This window comes from Mixophyes fleayi, chromosome 10 (genome assembly GCF_038048845.1).
Source record: "Mixophyes fleayi isolate aMixFle1 chromosome 10, aMixFle1.hap1, whole genome shotgun sequence".
NCBI lineage: Eukaryota > Metazoa > Chordata > Amphibia > Anura > Limnodynastidae > Mixophyes > Mixophyes fleayi.
In genome coordinates, this window is record NC_134411.1 from 26,182,079 (window position 1) to 26,204,801 (window position 22,723).

The window sequence follows — 22,723 nt, forward strand, 5'->3', positions numbered from 1 at the left end:
CAATCGCATACACGTCCAATTAGATGCCTTCTGGTTCAGTGTTCTATCTTTACATGCCCTAGCTGGCCATGACATATGTTACTAATAAATAACTAACGTGGAACTTAAAATCCACTGCGACTTTAAAAAAAACTATTTTCTTCATCATGACCCAATATTTATTATCCAAATGGATGGGCATTTTCCTTAATTCCAATCAAATGGAGACGATTGTGGGCAATAATGATTGTCGGTATACTGGAAGGTTCACTTGTTGTTGGTAGAACATAATGAGTGACAGTTAACAGAAAGGACTGTCAGCGTTTTTGCAAGTAATATCCTTGAGGATTGTTACAATTATTTTATTATCATTATCTTCACCACTGTAATCCGGAAACCTGTCATTAGGGGCAGCACAGTGGCTTAGTGGTTAGCACTTCTGCCTCACAGCACTGGGGCCATGAGTTCGATTCCCGAACATGGCCTTATATGTGTGGAGTTTGTATGTTCTCCCCGTGTTTGCGTGGGTTTCCTCCGGGTGCTTCGGTTTCCTCCCACACTCCAAAAATCTACTAGTAGGTTAATTGGCTGCTAACAAATTGACCCTAGTCTCTCACTCGCTCTCTCACTCTCTCTCCGGGAATTTAGATTGTAAGCTCCAATGGGGCAGGGACTGATGTGAGTGAGTTTTCTGTACAGCGATGCGGAATTAGTGGCGCTATATAAATAACTGATGATGATTATGCATTCAGTTTTGTTCAGCACAGAAAATACAGTGACGCTCCAGATAACATATGACACTGGGTAGGGCTGGTATGTTTCTTGAGAATCAGGGCTTGTTACAGCATGTTAGCTGAGCGGCCAATTGGAATGTTTTAAACAAGTCTTTGTATCTTGCGGCGTGTGGAAGACCCTCAGTCTAACCATCATCATTCTTGGGCATGAACTGACTTTTCTTGTCGGTCTGGAGAGCGAGATAAGACATTTCTGACATGCTTTGCATAGCACGCCATGTTTGTTCTGCTGAGCCTGAACAATCTATGTTTCTGCAACTACTTCCTACATGAAGCCTGATGAAAAGGAAACTGCACTGCTCCCCTTCCTAGTTCTGTCATTTTCTACATTATCTAAATAGTTTGTGGTGAACAAACAGCTTCTTCGCAATAGACTGCACTGATCGGTTTCCCAGCTAACTTGAACGTCAGATCTTCACAAACCAAAAGTCCTGCACCTATGAATTGTGGGTGAGAACATGCAGATCGCCATGTTCTGTCTGTGTTTGTGAAAACAAAATATAGTCTGGCGCTCTAAAACAATGTATAAATCATTGTGTGTCGGCGTATACATAAGTAGGAGATTTTGTGCACAATGTCGCTATATTAGGGTAAGCTCACCTGCCAACATTAAGGCATTTCCTGTAGGTGGGTCTCTAGCCTGTGTAGCAAGACGTGTACTCCGTATGCAGCACCTATGAGGGGAGGGGTCTGACTCCCAAAAAACCCCAAATTAGAATGTTTGTGTATTCTCTTGGGTTTCCTCCCACAGTCCAAAAAACATACTTGTAAGTTAATTGTTTGTGTGTGTGTTAGGGGATTTAGGGCTAGATTTACTAAGCTGTGGGGATGTTGCCTATAGCAACCAATCATATTCTAGCTTTCATTTATTTAGAACCTTCTACAAAATGACAGCTAGAATCTGATTGGTTGCTATAGGCAACATCCCCACTTTTTCAAACCCGCAGCTTAGTAAATCTAGCCCTTAGACTGTAAGCTTCAATGGATCAGGGCCTGATGTGAATGGTTACTTATTCTCGGTACAGTGCTGCGTAATATGATTGCCACTATATAAATAAACAATAATAATAATAATTTTTAGCATTAGTTATATGCTATGTTAAAATACACCTATTGTGGAGGCAGCCATTTTGGCAGTGCGACCTGTCAAATTAATTGGAGCCAGTTACCTCACTGAGACATTTTCTCAAAATGGCTGCCTGTACTATGTAGAGGCAACAGGTGTACTCGCCATAAATGTCATTTTCTGGTGTATTCGTATAAAACAACTTGCATATCATGTTTGCTTTTGTTTTGGGAGTAAATTCTGTCTTTCATTTTCTTGTTGGCGCCTCCATATCTGTATGCAGATCGGGGAAGATACAGATTCTAAAATGGAGGCCGTCTTTCACCAGACATTAGTCATTAGGACCACTAAGCTATAAATGACAATATACACTTAATAATAATAATAATATTAACCCCTTGTGCAGAGTTTGTATAGGAAAGCCTGCTGGAGTAACACTCTTACCCCCATAGAAACAGATGGCTGCGTGTATGGCAGATGTAAACGCCTGTCCTCCTGCTGGTAAGCCATTAGGGGGCGGAAGAGAGCGCAGCTGTGTACCTGCAGGACGTCACCATCATCATTTATTTATATTCCGTAGCGCTTTACAATTGGGAACAAACAGTAATTAAACAACACTGGGTAATACATACAGAGAGGTAAGAGCGCCCTGCTCACAAGCTTACAGTCTCTGGTGTACGTTTGCAATTACAGTCCACAATAACAAAATCATTTAAAAAACAGAAAATATCTAACTTTATAATGAAATAAATTGTAAAGTTCAGTCATACTTAAGTTGGAACGAAACTATTGCAATAAAATAATTTTCTGTTTTATGAAAGGAAACCTGTCAGGTCTAATTCTAACATTTTCCACCATATCTGTAAATGTCTACAGCACAGCGGCTGCTGGCAAATGTGCGTCCGACATATTGGTGGTGACGATGTCGCTGTGTAGACAGAAGAGAGCTCCCCGGCTTCTCCCGTCTGTGTTATTAATAGCTGTCTGTTTTCTGGCTCTCTCAAGGGACGGCAGATAAGATGTTTTCTCACAAGCTGCCAGTCTGCAGATAGGACTCCAGTCTTCCCTATAAGGAAAAATATACCCACTGTCCCTTTGAAATGTTTTCCTCAGCGCTGCGTCACTTCGTGTACACATAACTTCTGTCACGTCTGGAGCAGCATTAGAAAGTTAATTTAGCCCCACTTGAGACTAAGGCTGGGTACACGATAAAGGAAAGTTCTAACAATGCGACAGATTTATCAACAACGGGGGAAAAAATGTCCCAATCAGCATGGCGATTCGTGTGTACACACTATGCACGTTGTACATGATTTACCTTCAGATCTGTGCTCGTCATCTGTCATAACCATCGGCTGAAAAGTAGCAGCATAGTGTCAGTGATGGTGTAGAGCAGTGGTTCCCAAACTTTCTCAGTTCGAGGCACCCTTAGGGTCACCATAATCTTTCCAAGGCACCCCTAAGCCAAAATAATTACCGGGTAGTCCCGTTTTTTAAGTAGTTGGGTCAAAATAACGTAAGATGTATAAGATGGAACAACATTGTTAAATGAGATTTTTAGTTCAGTTTAAATATCTCGTTCAATGATACAATGGGCTTTGGAACGATACTTGTTAATCTTTGCAGGGTACACACTACTATGATATTTGGCCAACCGGTTGTGTATCATCTGATTGGCCCGTTAATCAACTGAAAACACTGTAGTGTGTACCCAGCCTAACCGTGTTATGCTGTATCACACTTGCCTCGCTGTGATTAAAGGTAATGTGCGCCCCTTGTAGTGTATCCAGTTGCTCATCACTGCTCTATACATTGTAAAGGTCAATGTGTTTTTGTTTTGTTTAACAGAATGTCCTCTCCCTCCTGGCCGCTCTGTAGGGGTTTATCTCTCACTTTTCTCCTTCAGTCTAAACAGTTTGTACTCTTTACTGGAAGTTGCCTGACAATAAACCTCCCCAGGCTGAGATGCATCTATTATCTCTAAGGTCTGGCTTTAGTTATTGTAAGAAAACATTTGCAGTTTCTGAGCAATAAGGAAGAACATTTGTATCTGTTCCGTATTTTGTATGTTTAACTTGCAGTAATGTTGAAATGTGAGTTTGGATCCATATAATTATCTGAACAAATGTCACCAAGCCTTCGTGTATTTCCTCATGAGCTGCTGTAATAGAGATTTCCTCTTGTTGGTTCACATACCTACAGTAATAACTGAAATATTATTTTTTATATTTTATACTATCAATTAGTGCCTCTCATCATCATCACCATTTATTCATATAGCGCCACTGATTCTGCCGAGCTGTACAGAGAACTCGCTCACATCAGTCCCTGCCCCATTGGAGCTTACAGTCTAAATTCCCTAATACACACACAGACATAGAGAGACTAGAGTTAATTTTGATAGCAGCCAATTAACCTACCAGTATGTTTTTGGAGTGTGGGAGGAAACCGGAGCACCTGGAGGAAACCCACGCAAACACAGGGAGAACATACAAACTCCACACAGATAAGACCATGGTCGGGAATTCGACTCATGACCCCAGTGCTGTAAGGCAGAAGTGCTAACCACGTAAGCTGGGTACACACTACACTATTTTCGTCCAATAATCGGCTGAAACAGCCGACATACGACCGCTCGTTCAAAAGTCGGATCAGTGTGTACAGTTACACGATGGTCGAAAGTCTGCCCAAATGGACGATTGTCGCCTCATTTGGTTGGTCGTACCGTTTAATATTTTCGTTCCAATCTCGTTTCCGCTGTGTAGTGTGTATAAACTTCCGACCGATCCACAACAGTGAGTATGAAATTAGTCATTGCTCACGACAACATGGCTGTAAAAAGTCGCTAAAGAGACGTCCTCTCTTCCCTTTATCGCCCTAAACAAGGCTAGTGTGTATGCAGTCCATGGACCGAGCGATCGGATCATCGGTCGCATGTAAAATCGCTCGGCATAAAAAGTTGGTCGAAATTTCTATAGTGTGTACCCAGCTTTAGCCACCGTGCTGCCCACAAAATAATAATAAATAATAATAATATAACAGAATAATAAATAATATGAAGACTCTGGAAATTAAAACTTATATTATTTGTGGACTTGTTTTTACTTATTTTTATATTAAGTGTAGCTATCCCTTACTCTCTGGAGGCAGCCATATTTTGGGTTGAACTAATTATGAGAATGCAGCCAATCAATATTATCTGAATTAGTGACATGACAGAATTGCTGCCTATCATCATCATCATCATCATCAACATTTATATAGCTCCAGCAAATTCCGTAGCGCTTTATAATTGGGAACAAACATTACTAAAACAATACTGGGTAATACATACAGACAGAGAGGTAAGAGAATCCTGCTCACAAGCTTACAATCTATAGGACAATGGGAGTTTGAAACACAAGGGCATGTGCTACATAATATTGCACACTGGACCAGCTAGAATGCAAAGGTAAAAGTACTGAGTGGGCTGTGTGTACCCACGTCTACTGGTCTTTTTGTATATGCCTATTATTGAACTATCTTGTCATTCTTTTACAGGCGATGACAACTGTGGGCGTAAGATCGTTCTGTTCAACGCCTGCCGTCTGCCTCCCTGTCACCAGCTCGATCACGTTAAACTTCTAGCGTAAGTATCTGTAGTGATCCCAGCGCATTGTGTGGTCAGGTCTGCTGTATTTCCAGCTAGCCTCATTAATCTGTCTCCGTAGGGCAAAGGTCGGCTGTACCACTTGACAGCATACACAGACAGCTGGCTTACTGAATCAGATGTTTTCCTCCTGGTAGTACGAGCTCACACCATATTTGGTGCTCAGCCTTGCATTCCATATGGTTTTATTGCTATTTCCAACTGTTAAACCCCCCACCCCCTTGTGTGTTCGCTCCTCTGTCAGGCTAATCCAAATTGTGGCTTAGTATGATTGCTAATAGCTTCCTAAGAGGCTTCTCCCCCTCCCAACATGATGAAAGCTGTGAGCACAAAAAATCCATAAACTAAGGATCTACTTAGCACAAACATAGACACAAGAATGTATAACAGTACATGCACTCCAACGTAATAAAATACTTTGGTCTTGACCACAAACCCTTGTTTTAACCCCATATACATTGATCAATATTCTCTTTTTAGGCCTTTTTTCTAGTTTTGTTTAATTTTCAGTTCTTCAAAACTGGCTACATACTGATCATCAGGGTAGAATGTTGTAGCAGTTGCACATATATGTTCATGTGTAGGCAACATGTATCCAGTCCGAGAATCTGAACATTAACAGCACAGAATAATACGAAGCTTCTACCAAACTGGTAGATTCATAGAGGCGAGTTGGACTCTCCAAACAACGTTAATACATCCAAACTCCGTTTATTTATTGAATTGGAAGCGGTCTGGAATCAAAACGTATTTGGTTACAAAATCAGTGGTGAAAGTGGGGTGTACACGGTGGAATGACATACCGCTATATATATATATATATATATATATATATATATATATATATATATATATATATATATATATATATATATATATATATATATATATATATATATATATATATATATAAAATATCGGTGTGGCCTTATGTATGCCGACTCTCTTCTTGTCCTGGTCCTCTCAGTTGAGTTCTCTGCTTGTTTCTCCAGAGGGCAGTTATAAGGGAACAGTGTAAGGTGAAATTACAGAACAAAAAGCCGCCCACTAAGGATTCTTCCTTTGTACAGAAGTTGGAGGTACAATATAAGGAAATTCAATCTGCTCATCACCTTTTAAGAAAGCTAATTATATGTGTGTTGCATGTTCCTTGACTTTACTGGCTGTATTTTTACTTTTGCTGTGTTTCTGTTCTCCAAATGTTTGATCCAACAATATAAATGGTTTCTAATTACAAATAACGGAGAGTGAGCAGTGATGAGCAGCCTGTTGGGTTTTGGTGGCCTAACATGCGGATCCCAACTGTCCCATGTGCCGCACACTACACTTTATTTAATGCGTTTTAAATTGTATGAACATTACACCCACGTTTTATTGGGTATCTACACTGTGGTCTCATGTGACTGTCGTACTGTTCCTGGGACACACCAGCCCTGAGGATCTCCACCAGACAGCAGTGGTAAGTATCCGCTCCGCTATAGGAGCCGTCCGTGTACAGTGCCCATTACATCATTATGTCTGTACACACGTCCTGACAGCTTCCCCAGGGATACAGAGCGCAGACCTGCTGTCCAGTGTGGGTCATCTCTAGTGAGTGGGTAGTAGATTATAGACGCTACCGCCATCTGTAGCGTTGTGAGCACCCGTTATAGAAAATTCACACTTCTATGCCCCGCAGTAGCAGTAATTCTCAGTAACCTGCCCAGTACTAAGCCTCTAGTAGTAGAAATGTCCAATTATCACTGCTGTTGTGATGCCCAGTAATATATTCAGCAACCATAGTAATGTATTGTCCATTAATAAGCTACCAAGTAGTAGTAATGCCCAGTAATGTATTCAGTAGGCATAGTAATAAGCTACCAGTAGTAGTAATGCCCAGTAATGTGTTCAGTAGGCATAGTAATAAGCTACCAGTAGTAGTAATGCCCAGTAATGTGTTCAGTAGGCATAGTAATAAGCTACCAGTAGTAGTAATGCCCAGTAATGTGTTCAGTAGGCATAGTAATAAGCTTCCAGTAGTAGTAATGCCCACTGCCAGTAGGCAATTGGAATACAGCATTACCCGATGGCATGTGTGACGTGAAGACTTGGGCAGCAGAACAACTGGCGCTCACCTCTCCGCCCCCTCTTCCAATATTCTCCCCTCGTGTGGGAGATGAGAGAGGAAATAAATAGAAACATGTACTAGAGAGGTTCTTGCTTTGTATGGCTCTGCTCTCCCAGGCAGCAGTGGGGGCATTGGAGGAACACGTGCGTCACAGTTCGGCCTTGGTGACTAAAGAACATGCAGGTGTGATGCACTGTTCTGCGCCAGGATGTCTGCTAAATTGTAGCTCTCCGCAAGCCACCTGATAAGGAAAACTTGCTGTTGTGGCCCTTGATGTGTGTAGACGGAGAAAACGTTTGATGCCAAAGAAAATACTAGCTCTAGGGGTATGGTATATTTACTGAACTGTGGGTTTGCAAAAGTGGAGATGTTGCCTATAGCAACCAATCAGATTCTAGCTGTCATTTTGTAGAATGCACTAAATAAATGAAAGCTAGAATGTGATTGGTTGCTATAGGTAACATCTACACTTTTCCAAACCTGCAGTTTAGTAAATCTAGCCCCTAATCTTGTATTTTCTGTTCTTAAGCATTCCCTCCCCCTGGATCTGAGGCTGTGGTTAGACAGTCCCACCTTCCTCATACACCAACAATAACTATTTGCTTAGGAGAATTCTGAATCCTTAATTAATCCTGGTATAAATGTTTGCTATGGCGTTGTTCCAATTGTAGTGTAATCCTGATGAGACGCATGTGGCTGCTGTTTAACACGACCTTTCTTTCCCACGTAGTTACCTGAAGCACACATTGGACCAGTATGTGGAGAGTGATTACACCCTGATTTACCTGCACCATGGGCTGACCAGTGATAACAAGCCGTCCTTGAGCTGGCTTAGAGATGCCTATCGAGAGTTTGACCGCAAGTAAGAATGAGGAATATGATTTATGTAAGGTCACAGGAAGCAGTATGTTGTCAGCTCGCTGTACTCCACCCTCTTTCTGTCTGTGATGTGACTACTTGCTGCAGTGCGGACCAGGCATTATTGGAGGGCAGCTAAATAAATGGTATTTGAAAAATGTCAATTTCCGTTATGCAAAATCTGTGGTATTTACCTTGTTTCCAGACCTAATAATGCCTCATATTACAATATCTGTATTTTAAAGTGCTCAAAACTTTTATACCAACATGGTATATGGGAGTCGTGTAGGGATAAGAGGGCCGCTATTTAATAATGTCAAGATAATAAAATTACGTTCATAAAACTATATGCCTTTACTTAAAATACAGTTCATAGCATTAAACATTACAATAAAAAAAAATATTCTAGCCCATGTATACAAATTTTAACTTTTAACTATATTAAATCAATGTGCAATAATAAGATCTAATAGGAGTAAGATATTCGGTACTCCCCCCCTCTGACTCCCTTTGTGCCGGCTGTCTGTTTCCCCTCCCTATAGGATGTAAGCTCTTATAAGCAGGGCCCTTCTCCCTCCTGTCTCTCTACCTATTCTTCTTCTCCAACTCCATTATATTTGCTTTGCCTGGAGTCTCTGAAGTCTTGGTATTACTCGTTTATTGTTCTGTACTGTCCATTGTTTGTACTGTGTTCGGCGCTGCGGAAACCTTGTGGCGCCTTATAAATAAATAAATAATAATAATACTAATTCGGTGCTTAATTACACGGTGCACTGTGCAGAAAGGTACTATAACCCAGTCAGACCCTAGCTGTTATGTTCAAGACTTCACCAGGTTATTAAATCCCATAATGTGTAAAGAAAACATAATTTTTATTACCATATACTTGGCCCTGAGCTTCACACTGCTATAACACAGATTATAAACATTGAATATACATATCCATCACTGTAAGTGTGAAACATGACAATATTTGGTACGTGGCAGCATGGTGGCTCAGTGGTTAGCACTTCTCCATTACAGCACAGGAGTCATGAGTTCAATTCCTGTCCATGGCCTTAGGAATTAGTGGCGCTATATAAATAAATGGTGATGATGATGATGGTGTTTGCTCAGACTTAGTCTTTCACTTGAGCAGGAAACGCATTGACAAGTGCTATTTCCCCAAGTGACCCGGCCATGCACAGAGTCAGAAGGGGGGATACAGTAGTGTTTGATCTGGGCAGTACGGACGTAAGGAACAACCCTGCGGGTATCTATGATCTATTCTCTGTGTCCACAGAAAACAATACTGCACTACACTAAGCATTAGGAAGCTGCTTTTATATATCCCAGTGACATCTGGAGAAGGAGAAACCATTTCAGTGGAGGCTGGAGGGTGTTTTCTCAGTAACCTCTTATCCTCACTAGACTCTAATCTTACAGATCTCCCTTGTGACATGTCTAAGGCCAGGTACACACTACAGGTTTGTCACCCGATTATCGGACCAATCACACGATAAGCAGGACTGTTAGGTCCGATATCACATTAGTATGTACACTCCAACGATGATCTATGATCGTTCCAAAGCTCATCGTATCGTTTGATTTTATAAATGGACTCAATCTCTATGAACGATGTCCTTTTAAATTCTGAAGTATATATGCCCTCACCACCAGCAGTGTAGACAGATCTCTATAGAGTTTACAGAGCTTCGATCTTTTCAGCCGTTGGTTATGACAGATGAAGAGCACAGATCTAAAGGTAAATCTTGTAAAATGTCGATCGTGTGTACACATGATAGACATACTGATCGGGACTTTCAGTCGTTGGTCAAATCATTAACGATATCACATCAGAAGAAATTGTCTGTAGTGTGTACCCAGCCTAACTGAGTTAGATATTTTGAAGGGAACATCCTATATTCAGTTAATCAAACTGCAGAGCATCTGAGGTCAATGTAAAGGAGAACTTCACCCTCTACCATTACCTGTACTACCCCGCTTCAGAGTCCCCCATAGCCGTCAGTCCTCCAGCAGCAGAGCACCCTCAGATCCATACTGCACAGAGGGATATTTAAATGACGTCCAATAAATAATCAAATCCATTTGATAATAGGTCAGGCGCCCCAGCCATTCAGTCTGATACCGACTAGATTATTCACTTGACAACTTTTAAATAGTGTTGGGTGCTCTCTGTGGCTTCATTGGGCCTTGACAGTAGGTTGCATGAAGATTGTGCAGGATATAAAGCCGCGCTAATGGGACAGAGACGGACCCACAGCTTTCTACTGCCTGGGCGGGGGAGGTTTGTTTTTATGTTGTTTTGTTTTGTCTGTTTGTGGGATTATTTTTTTTTATTAAATCCCGCAATCTCAATAATAATGGGAGAAAATGCAGGAATTTAAATCCTTCCATCACTGCTCCAATATAAATATATAGCCTCTAGGATGATTACATATAGTTTATGGTTAATATTTGTGGTTTACAGCGTGTATTGCTATTGGACTTGAGTAACTACTATTTGTTGCTTCTTTTATTATTTACTGACTCTATCTCTTTTCAGGTACAAAAAGAACATCAAGGCTTTGTACATTGTCCATCCGACAATGTTCATAAAGACCTTGCTGATCCTGTTTAAACCTATCATCAGGTACAAGTCTCTATGGGACATTGTGCAGTATTACACCTGTTTATAAGTAGAATGTGATGGCTTATTATTAGTTGGTGGGGAATGGGGGGGGGGAGAGCAGGCATATAATCCCTGTATTTCAGTGTACTAGAAAAAAAACCCAGAAAAACCGTATTATTTTATAGTTTTGTCTTGTTTTTATTATAAACAGGGAAAGAGGGTTAGGTATCCCCTGGACACCAGGGGTCAGGGTGCCAGGAGAGAGGGGAGAATGAAGGTTTTGTGTTTTGATCCCCTCAACCTGCTCACCCCCCCAAAAAAAATATACTGCTGTCGCCAATGTAATAGAGAGGGGACTCTCTTCTACCCCACACTTGCTTAATGAGCCATCAGAAGAGCTGTGCATGTACTAAAGCTAGGTACACACTACACTGTTTTCGTCCAATAATCGGCTCAATCAGCCGACATACGACTGCTCGTTCAAAAGTCAGGTCAGTGTGTACAGTGACACGATGGTCGAAAGTCTGCCCAAATGGACGATTGTCGCCTCATTTGGTTGGTCGTACCGTTTAATATTTTCGTTCCAATCTCGTTTCCGCTGTGTAGTGTGTATAAACTTCCGACTGATCCACAACAGTGAGTACGAAATTACAGTCATTACTCACGACAACATGGCTGTAAAAAGTCGCTATAGGGACGTCCGCTCTTCCCTTTATCGTCCTAAACAAGGCTAGTGTGTATGCAGTCCATGGACCGAGCGATCGGACCATCGATCGCATGTAAAATCGCTCGGCATAAAAAGTTGGTCGAAATTTCTGTAGTGTGTACCCAGCTTTAGGGGTAAATTTATCAACCTGCGGGTTTGAGAAAATGCAGATGTTGCCTATAGCAACCAATTAGATTCTGGTTATCATTATGTAGAATGTACTAAATAAATGATAACTAGAATCTGGTTGCTATAGACAACATCTCCACTTTCTCAAACCCGCAGGTTGATAAATTTACCCCTTAGTGTTTCACAAACCCTAATTATATTTTAGAGGAGACAGAAATTGTGTGGATCAAACAAATATTCATGAGACTGCATCCTATCCGTACCCTAGAAACCAGTCACACTACTGAGGCATGTTTGAATCCTATGCTACAGATATTCATTCTCTCATTGTTTGTGTAAAATATGATGGACAGGTGTCCACGATTGGTTATATTTGCAGAATGGAGAAACCGTGGTAAAAAGATGAATCATAGGTGATCCGTCATTAATCAGCTGCTCTCTTATCTTCTGCAGCTTCAAGTTCGGTCGGAAGATTTTCTACGCAAATTATCTGAGTGAATTGGAGGAAATTGTGAAGCTGGAACAACTGGGGATCCCAAAACAAGTACTCAAGTAATAAATGTGGAGATTTCTGCTCACACCAGTTGAAGTTTGATGGGCTTCCTTGTTTTCTCTCTCAATTTTTTTGGGGGGGATTCTGAAGGGGACTCCTGATTGAGCTGGCAACTCTTCCAGTGCATAAAATCCTGTTGACAATCAATTGTATTTTACTCTGTGCCTTTATCGCTTGCACTGCTCAATAAAACATCTGTTTAATGGGTTATTGTTATTTAAGGGATAGGATCCAAGGAGAAGACCTCCCAATGGAGGTCTAACAGGGGAGGGAGGCTTCCTAATGGGGGGACATCTCCACTTTGTGTGTGATTCTTCATTAAGTAACAGCTCAATGTTTCTGAACAATACTCGATAACTTGCAGCTGTTAAGTAATAGACTGATAGTGTGTTCCTGATCTCTGTTCTGTAGATACGACGAGCTTATCCGCTCTACATTGAAGACCCAACCGGTCAGCCAGAAACCAGTTCCACCACGGCCTCCTCTGCCCAATCAGCAGTTTGGGATCTCGCTGCAGCAGTGAGTATCTGATATCAAGCTCAGGATGGTTTTTTTTTTTTCTTTCCTTGTCCCCCATCTTATATTCTCCTCTCCGCTCCGCAGGCTGAAAGACAAGCGATCAGGCAGTGAGAAGATTCCCCAAGTTGTACAGGAGACCGTGTCTTACCTGCAGCAGAATGGTGAGTAGTCCGGCTTCTTATTAGTGACTCACCGCCAGCAATCCATTCCCATATTCCTGCCATGCTATTATGTATGCAGACATCACTTCCTGATATTGTTTACATGTAATATATTTGCTGTCTATAATCTTCTGGTAGAGTTGATACATTATTCTAAAGGGCTACGGAACCTGAAATATAAGTTGATGTAAAATGAAAAGGCAAGATGATGACAGCTGTTTTGTGGGTCATAGCACACTTTTGTCAGATTCTTTTGTGGGTCATGGCACACTCTTGTGGGTCATGGCACACTCTTGTGGGTCATGGCACACTTTTGTCACTCTTTTGTGGGTCATGACACACTTTTGTCACACTTTTGTGGGTCATGGCACACTCTTTTGTGGGTCATGGCACACTTTTGTCACACTTTTGTGGGTCATGGCACACTTTTTTGTCCGACTTAAAACTTCCTTCAAAGAGGATCTTTCTGACTTACAATACGAATGACCTGCTAAGGTAAATAATCTGGTGAGGTTGAAAGCAGCATTTTGTGTTTCTGGGTTAATATAATGACGGATCTAGTGTAATGAAAGTGTGACTGTCCTGTCAGCTTTTAGATGCCTTTTTTATCTATTTATTGAAGTCATGAATAATAACACATTATAGATCCATAGTTCAATAAACACTCGGCAGAACAAGCTTGTACGTAGCTATTACTTGATGAAAGAGAATGCAAAATACTAGCTTTTAATAAATATTTAGAGGATAGAAAGGGGTTTGTAATGTGATCTCTACAGGGGGCTGCCTGGTTGAATGAGAGAAGGGGGAATGTGGGGCGGGTTGGTCCACTGGGGGGGGTGAGGTTTAAATGGAGTATGTATGAATATAAGAAGAGGTCATTCCATGGGTGTGTGTTTAACATTTTACAAATGTCTTATTGTGACACCTCCGTTGTTATCGCTGTCACTTTTCTCCCACAACTTTAAGGGGTTTTTTTTCCCACTATGCTGTAAACCAACAGCTAGCTGAATTATCTCTCACCTAACGGTGATGTCTGTGGTACTGCTGCCCAACCATGCAGCCCTCCTATTCCGTCACTGGGACCCAGAACATGAACACCGGTTGGGAGCAGCATCAATACTATCTACTGGGGGGGTTGTCTTTTCACTTTAAACTTGCCGTTGTCTTCTCTTCCCTTCCAAGATTAGTTTCTGGATGTCAGGAGGGGGTCTGATAGTGTCAGAACTAAGTATTTGGGGTCACATGTTATTGCGTTGTGTCACAGCAAGTGATATCTGATAAAGCTGCTGGGGCCCAGGGCCGGATTAAGGGAATGGAGGCCCCTGGGCTAAGGGCGCCTCCATTCCCCCGTGAGGCCCCCATTGTGAGCCGCCCCCGTACCCCGTGAGGGTCCCCCTCCTCCCCCAAGCGCTTACCTGTCAGTCCAGTCCTCCGTCCCCGGCGCGCTGTAAACTCCTTACTGAGGAGATCTCGCAAGAGTTCACTCGCGAGATCTCCTCAGTAAGCAGAGTACTGCGCGCCGGGGACGGAGGACTGGACTGACAGTGCTCAGCAGCATTGATCGCCGGACCAATCAATAATGCTGCTGCGGACTTTGAAGGGCCCCCTGGATGCCTGAGGCCCCTGGGCTATAGCCCAGTTAGACCTCGGGTTAATCCGGCCCTGCTGGGGCCACGATACTTGGGCGGGCAATCAATGGACGAGGGGTGAGAGGGGGCAGCTGTGGTGCCAGGAGCTGTGAAGGGAGTATATATTGCTGCTAATACTGCTAATGGTACATTTACTGGGGCTACTACTACTTACAATCTATAGTTTACGATCTAACAAACCATTATATATAGGACAATGGTTATATTTGGTCTGCTTTTTATTCATTTTTTGAAGTGAAATGCACAAAATAAACCCAAAGTGGTCTCTTCCTTTATCTGTAAATTCTACACACTGTTCATGTTGGTGGAGCTAAATGATATTTGCATTGTTGTTTTTTCTGTGCCTTGTCAAGTGATGCAGGAAATGTGTCCTTAGCGCTCCTCAGATAGTCTGCGGGCTGTTTCCTGATAAATACATGATGAAAAATATGCCAGGAACGCACACACTAGTAAACGGTCATCTCTGCAATAATATCCGGCAAATGCAGTACTCAATGTGCTATCCGAATCTAGAGTAGTCTAAACCTCAGCCCATTGTGTAAATATATGTAGTAATAGTTACATACAGTCCTATGAGGTGGGTTAGATTGAGCCAAAGTACCCTCCACTATTAATAATGACGTAAGAGCCATCTCTTAACAGAGTTTTCATATCTAGTTTATAAAAAGCGGCATTATCCCACAGAAGCGAAGTGGAAATGATTAAACCTCAACCTAGGAATTCTGGGTAATGAGATGCAAATGACTTCTTATCGTCCATATTAGCCAACCACATGTCCATAATTGCTCAATTCCTATCATGATCAGGCTCTTCTAACCCACCTCACTAAAACCCTATTGGGTACACTAATGGGCTCTTCTCCATGCCCAAGACCTGCTATGATTTAAACGGACTATCTGCAAGCTGGATTCATTGCTTTGCACTCCTGGCTGAATGAATACTAGTAATACGAAGTCTTTGGTTGTCCTGTAAAGGCGACTTATGATTGGCATACCTCTCTGCTTAATTCTTTGGTGGAGTTTAATCCTTCCCTCTTTGGTTTTGTGGAATAATGCTGGTTATTATAACCCAGCTGTGAGAATGTGAATACTTTCCGCATAGTTGGGTGAATAAACACATTTGTGTGTTACTGGTTGTTTCAGAATTTCAACATTGATTGCTCTGATAGAAATATTTTGTAAAGAGATTCACTTATGCTGTATCCAGTGTGCTGAAACAGCCAGTCTGTACCCAATATGACAGTTGCAGCTTCCACTTATTGTGTGTGATTGTAAAGAGGAACTGACTTGTGTACACAACTTGACCTTTTGATCTCTATGACCCTGCAGCTCTAAGCACGGAGGGGATATTTCGGAGGTCGGCCAGCACCCAGGTGGTACGGGAAGTGCAACAGAAATACAACATGGGTGAGTTTACAAATCATCATCACCATTTATTTATATATAGCGCCACTGATTCCGCAGCGCTGTACAGAGAACTCATTCACATCAGTCCCTGCCCCTTTTTAGCTTACAGTCTAAATTCCCTAACCCACAAACAGATTAGGGTCAATTTTGACAGCAGCCAATTAACCTACCAGTATGTTTTTGGAGTGTGGGAGGAAACCGGAGCACCCGGAGGAAACCCACGCAAACACAGGGAGAGTGTGGGCTCATTCCCTGATGTAATACGTGTATACGATCACAAACTCATAACACTTCAATGGAAGAGGCCACATTTTACATAGAACTCCGTAGTCCAGTCGGACTTCAAGTATGTTTTAAAAAATGAAAACAAATTATGTGTTAGATTTTAGGTGATGACCAAATAATAAAATATATATTATTTTGTGAGTGTTTATTTATTTATATACCTATAAAACGGATGTGTTACAATAAATGTGAATATTATTATGGTGCTAGAGTTGCAGATTGCTCTGGATACAAAGGGTTTTAGCACCAGTTAGGCTTCATTCGGAATTAGGCGAAGCACATTTAAAGCTTATGTAAAACCAGAGAAGAAATAATGCGGTATCAGAGGTCCTTGTTCTTTTCATCCACAGTTAAATGATCATTAAACCTGAATGCACTGCGTCTGGAGCTCACTAGTCCCCTCTTGTCTTCGGGCAGAAGGACCCTAAAAACTCTCATTTGTTACACAAATGTACATGCTGGCACGTCCTGTGCTCTTTATCAGCCAGAGGGTGAGCAGCTCACACACCCGCATTCAAAGGGTTCACATGGCACACCCAGCGCACAAAGGGTTAATATAGCTAATCAGTGCTTCTCTCTGGAAGACCACAGAATCACATCCCTTTGTTCACTGAGCCGAACACCTTTCCAGGGTTTCCATGAATCCTTAATCTGGGTAGTTATCAGAGGGGGATCCGCAGATGTAAACTAACCAGGATAAAGTTGTCAGCACTAGTTGTCGGAGAGTCTTCCTGCCTACAAGATACCAGACATCTGCCCAGCATGTAAGGGAAGAGGTCACTTAAATTAAATGAACTCGTTATTTACTGGCCAGAGTGAGTTTCAGAAATTGCACACAATAAATAAATCGGATATTTTAACCCCTTACTGTTATAACTGTAACAATTCGTATTGTATTTTGATTATCGACTGGACCTCCACCATGACATACTGAAAATACCTTGTGTATCAAACCATTGTCCCATAGATTGTAAGCTTGTGAGCAGGGTTCTCTTACCTCTCTCTCTGTATGTATTACCCAGTATTGTTTTATTACTGTTTGTTCCCAATTGTAAAGTGCTACAGAATCTGCTATATAAATAAAAGTTGATTATGATGAATACACACATACGTCATATTAAAGGTATTGAAATTGGACTTCCGATGTAAAACAGGTGGGGTTACTCATAAGAAATAATGATCTATGTTCACATATGTTTTGTCTAAGTTAACTATAATAATGATATGTATGTTACTGTGTCCAGGAGTCCCGGTCAGTTTCCAGCAGTACGATGATGTTCACCTGACTGCGGTCATCCTCAAGACCTTCCTCCGGGAGCTGCCCGAACCGCTGCTGACCTTTAACTTTCACAACTTCGTTGTCGGCTTCTCCAGTAAGTTGAGGTTTCATTTCAAATACCAATACCTGACCCGTCGGCCTGCTGTGACTCATCTGACGCGTGGTTACCTGCTGTGGGCACGAGGTTGGCTCTCTGTCATGCTTTGTTACCTGTGATCCACTTTTACGCTTTTTAATCTGTTTTGCTTTGCTTTTATTATTCTCAAGTGTTTAACCGTCTAAACTAATGTCTTGCAGATATAGAGCCAGAGAAGAAGGTGGAATCCACGCGGGAAATACTGAAGACCTTGCCCGAGGATAATTATGAGGTTCTGCGGTTCCTCACAGCATTTCTTGTGGAGGTAAGATGATGGAACTCAGCAGGATGAATGAATGAAGTTTTTAGGTGAGTTTGTCTTTGCCTGACTTCTGAATGATCTTTTTTTTTTTTTTTTTTTTTTCTTTTAAGGTGTCTGCTCGCAGTGCTGAGAATAAGATGACAAATACTAATCTGGCTGTGGTGTTTGGCCCAAACCTTCTGTGGGCAAAGGATGTGGCCATGACCCTAAGAGCCATAAATCCCATCAACACCTTCACAAAGTTCTTGCTAGACAACCAGAAAGAGCTCTTTGAGGAAGTGGCGTTGTAGACCAGAATGTCCTCACTACACCACTGCCAGCCTAAGACCACACAGCCACCTCTACCGCGGCACTGTCCCATCCTCTTGTCTGGATGTATGTGTATGTGTGACATGTTGGAGCTGGGATCTCCAATCTAGATTACAGCACAAGTACCCTTCTGTTGCGAGCTCCCCATGTGTCTAACCAATGTGTTTTGGTGAAGGCTGATGCCTCTGGCAGGCAGAGAAGCACTTTCTGTGGAGATGGTTGTGATAAAGCAGTGTTAGGTGTGAGGTGGCGTGTCGTGGTGTATAGTCTTCATATGATTGTTTGAGGGGAGCTGCCAATACCAATGGATCTCCCCTCATTTCTCTTCTATCCTCTTTGCTCATTCTCCCTCACATTCTGAATACTTTTGGCACTTCTTCCCTTCTTGTGTACAGCTCTTCATACGTCTAGACCAGACCTGGCCAACCTGTGGCGCTCCAGGTGTTGTGAAACTACAAGCCCCAGCATGCTTTGACAGTGGATAGCCAGCTGATAACTGGCAGAGCATGCTGGGAATTGTAGTTTCACAACACCTGGAGAGCCACAGGTTGGCCAGGCCTGATCTAGACCATGTGTATGAATATATATCGCTCTACTAGGTGAGATCTGCCTGATTGGACCTCCAAAGTGCAAAAAGTTGAAGCGTGAAGCATTGAATCACTAAACCTGAGGCATTACTTGCCAACTATTGGAATCTCTTCCCCGGGAGAGCCCAGAGGGCAGGTCATGTGACATGGGGTAGGAGAGGGCATCACGTCACCATTGCCCCGCCCCCTACTAGAAAATGCCGAAATTCACGGGATTGCATAGCGGGGCGGAGCTTAATGCCTTGAATTTCGGCATTTTATAGCAAATGCCGTCAGGATCCATTAGGTTGCTTACTCTTCCGGGAGTCCAGAAGTTCTGGGAGAGTAGGCAAGTATATGATAGGCTGACGTATTGTTCCACTGTTTTGTAATATGATCCTAGTTGTTGAGGCCTTTGCTTGCCCCCTGCGCTTTTATTTGCTACAGTGACTTATTTGTATTATTTTACAATCGTTTTAGCCATGTTTGTTACCTGATCAATGTACCTTTTTTTTGTAAACTGTAAAACTCCGTTGAATGAGTGCACACCCACACACAGCTTTTATTCTGTGCGTTTTAATAATCTTTTTAGTATTGTGAATGAGTACAGTGGTGTAATACAATTCCACCCCAAACTAATCCTAAAACAACTTTTTTAATTTGTATATTGTTGGGGTTTTTTTGCCCATTTTTCTTTAGCCATAAACTGTTAATCTGGTCACACGGGTCAGTTTACTTACTTTCAATCACTAAATGCCATCATGTAATGATCAGATTGATAACCAATATATAATCCATAAACTCCCACAAATGCTATGACCTAAACTTCAAATCCAAGTATTGGGCATTTCGGTTTAAATAGCCTGATTTCTTGCAATCAAGCAAATCTTGTGGCTGACCCAAATTTTTCCAATGCGACCAATAGTCTTCCGCTTTGGTCATCCTAATCTGTTTGATTTAAAAATAAAAGAAACAATCTGGTCACTGATGCGCAATACACAGCGGGGCCTATTTAGAGTTAGGGGGATATTTTGCCTTTTTGCAAATGCAAATTGTTCTTTGTTGGGTTTTTTGTTGCAAGCAGGGCACACGCTGCACACATACTGACAACCTACATTTTTACACTTCTTTGTAGAGTTCAGCTAGGCCGCACCCCCGCTCACAACTCTAAACCAGCTTGCACATTTTACCACTGCAGCTCAAAATGTTTCTTTTTAGGTGCAAACGTTGTACCGAATTCTAAAGAGGATGCAGTGTGCAATTTTACTGAAAGTGTTAAATTGTGTACAACCAATTATTGTGTGTGTGACCAGATTCAGAAGCATGTTCTATGTAGCTGTTAATATTGGTACAGCTAATCCTTGCCCAGCCCTGTGATTTCTAAACATGCCTTGCTCATTTCATCTCCAGTTATTCAGCATACAATGTAATGCCACGCACAGGAGATGCCAAAACTTGCGTTGCATAGATTGAAGGTGACGTCATTTTTGAAGCAAGAGTAATGTCTTTATAGTGTCCATGTCTCCTACACACAGTGGAGTCAGCCGCTTTCTAGTCTGAACCAATTCTCTAGGAACTAGAGGCCTGAGACGTGAATGCTTCGCTGTATGTTGGGCAGTGCCAACGCCGGGTAACCTTTATTTGCAGTAGCACTAGTGGCAGTGCTGTAATATGTGTGTGTGCCGTACGTGGAAGTATTGAATGTTGTGCTTTAACTTTGATACATCTGTAATTGCAGTGTAAGATTGCCAGCAGTGATATTATACAATCACATTGGAGACGTGTTCCAGTAACTATTTCATTGTTACACGTTCTAGGCTCTGTAAAGTGCATTTATGTTAATTCTTTTTTGTTGCTTTGCAATATAATATTTTGTTGCCAAAGGTCAGCGTCCACTCTCTCTATTTTGCTTTTAATTATAATTTCACATAACGTATGTGTTTAGCTATTGTAGATCTGCCCAGTTTCATTCTATGTGAGCCGGCAAATGGACTCACTTATGTTTACATTTGGGGTTTATTAAGATTGTTTATTTACGTGTGAACAGTGCCAGTTTCTCACAACAGCCCATCACCTGGCGCCCAGTGATTATATACCCTGTGCCAAGAGATCTGTGACTGGCACCTGTAGTCCGGACTTGACCTCCTTTGCTCTGTGTTCAATCATTGGTCAACAACCCTGATGGGATCTGGTGTTGGATGCAGTAAGCTGAACCGCCAAATCTAAACTGCGGCCGTCCTATACACTCTTTATTTTGCCTATTGTGTTTCTCAGTTCACAAGAATGGAAATAATCCATATTTATTTAAAACTAGGCAGCATCGAAACCAGAATTTACATAGTGCTATTCTTGTGTGCTCATAAGACACAAATATTAAATTATCCAGATCAGGAGCTACATTAACAGCCATTGTCTTGACTGCATGTACCCCCTCCCATCCTGCTTGACGTTAGATGGTTCCTCTCTAGATTGGGATCATTAATTGTGCCTAAAGCAGCCTAGTTTGCGGTCCAAATGACAGCGCAGATGGATATCTTTATTCTGGTACGCATGAACGCTGGGGAGCTCACGGAGCAAGAGACGAAGACTGGTGGCATTTATGAACATTAGTTCACAAGATAAAGATTCTGCATCCCATTCCAAGCAATCAGATTCTGTCATTTTTTAGTAGTGCTTAGAAAAAAAATAAACCGCTTTTTTCCTGTTTACCATGATCTGTAAATGTAAACTGTAAGTGAAGCTACGTGTGATGGCTTTGGTCCCTGCAAGCCCTTCTTCTAGCCATATGGCTTATTATCAACAATCTTCAAAACCAGGCAGCAACTGTAATTGCCCTCCAGTGGTTTTTGAGGCAGATCCAATGTTTCTTTCCCTCAGAGTTTGGCCAGAATGATTTGTTTAGCCGTCCCCGGTAAATACTCATTGCTTGTTTTGACAGTGCACTGGACTTCGGCGGCCATTTTTAAGTCTACCTCCCACAGTCAGAAGGGACATTAGCGTTAATTAGTGCTCATAAACATGCCTTTTAGTCAGCATTTCAAAGCCCAGATGTGTATGTTAGTGAGTTTGCTTTGTGTGGTTGTGTTTGCAGATCATTGCATGAATGTTTGTGGTCTCCCCATGCACTATGTACTCCCTGATCTATATTCCTGTTCATCCAAACAGCTGACAGGAAATGAGCTGCCAATTTGACCGGCTGCATCACGGGACGTTGGCATGTTAAATATTTCACAACCTAACAGTTCTATTTTTAATTTGTCATGCAAACAGTTTGGGAGATTTTTATACTCAAATATTTTTTTTTCTTCGATGTTGTATTTTTGACATTTCCTGTCTGTACTGGTTTTTGATGTTCTGTTACCAATAACACTCCACCCTCACGTCACTTTTTTATTCTGCTTGTGATTTCACATTTTGTACAATTTAAGAAGAAAAAAATGTCAACCCATAAAATATATGAAGTGTTTGTGTTTTTATTTTTAAGATTATCTTCTTTTTTTTTTTTTTTACAAGTTTGTTTCCCTTAGGAAGAGTTCGTTACAGGAAAGACTAATGAGTGAATGACTGAAGGGGTTGTTCCATAATATTGACACTGACTATAATAACTAAAGTTAATAGCGTGTCTTATTTGGAAACAGAAATTCAGGTGTTACCTTTTCTTCCCCATGATATTGCTATTGTGAGCTCTGCAGTGTTAAA

At 41.7% G+C, this 22,723-nt stretch overlaps 1 protein-coding gene across 2 annotated transcripts in view; it reads left to right on the plus strand.

Moving 5' to 3' along the window:
* ARHGAP1 (Rho GTPase activating protein 1) overlaps positions 1-22,479 on the plus strand; it is a 39,789-nt gene extending 17,310 nt beyond the window's left edge. The window contains exons 4-14 of one of the 2 annotated variants that reach the window (XR_012679456.1): positions 5,380-5,467; positions 8,326-8,457; positions 10,999-11,085; positions 12,353-12,451; positions 12,864-12,971; positions 13,056-13,132; positions 16,110-16,187; positions 17,717-17,845; positions 18,049-18,152; positions 18,260-18,863; positions 19,015-22,479. Coding sequence is in view for 1 of the 2 variants with exons in the window: in XM_075188191.1 (XP_075044292.1) it covers positions 5,380-5,467; positions 8,326-8,457; positions 10,999-11,085; positions 12,353-12,451; positions 12,864-12,971; positions 13,056-13,132; positions 16,110-16,187; positions 17,717-17,845; positions 18,049-18,152; positions 18,260-18,439 (1,082 nt within the window). In the remaining variant the exon portion in view is untranslated. Of the gene's footprint in view, positions 1-5,379; positions 5,468-8,325; positions 8,458-10,998; positions 11,086-12,352; positions 12,452-12,863; positions 12,972-13,055; positions 13,133-16,109; positions 16,188-17,716; positions 17,846-18,048; positions 18,153-18,259 lie in introns of both variants that reach the window. The other variant, XM_075188191.1, reaches the window with a different exon arrangement.
* Positions 22,480-22,723: the final 244 nt, after the last annotated feature.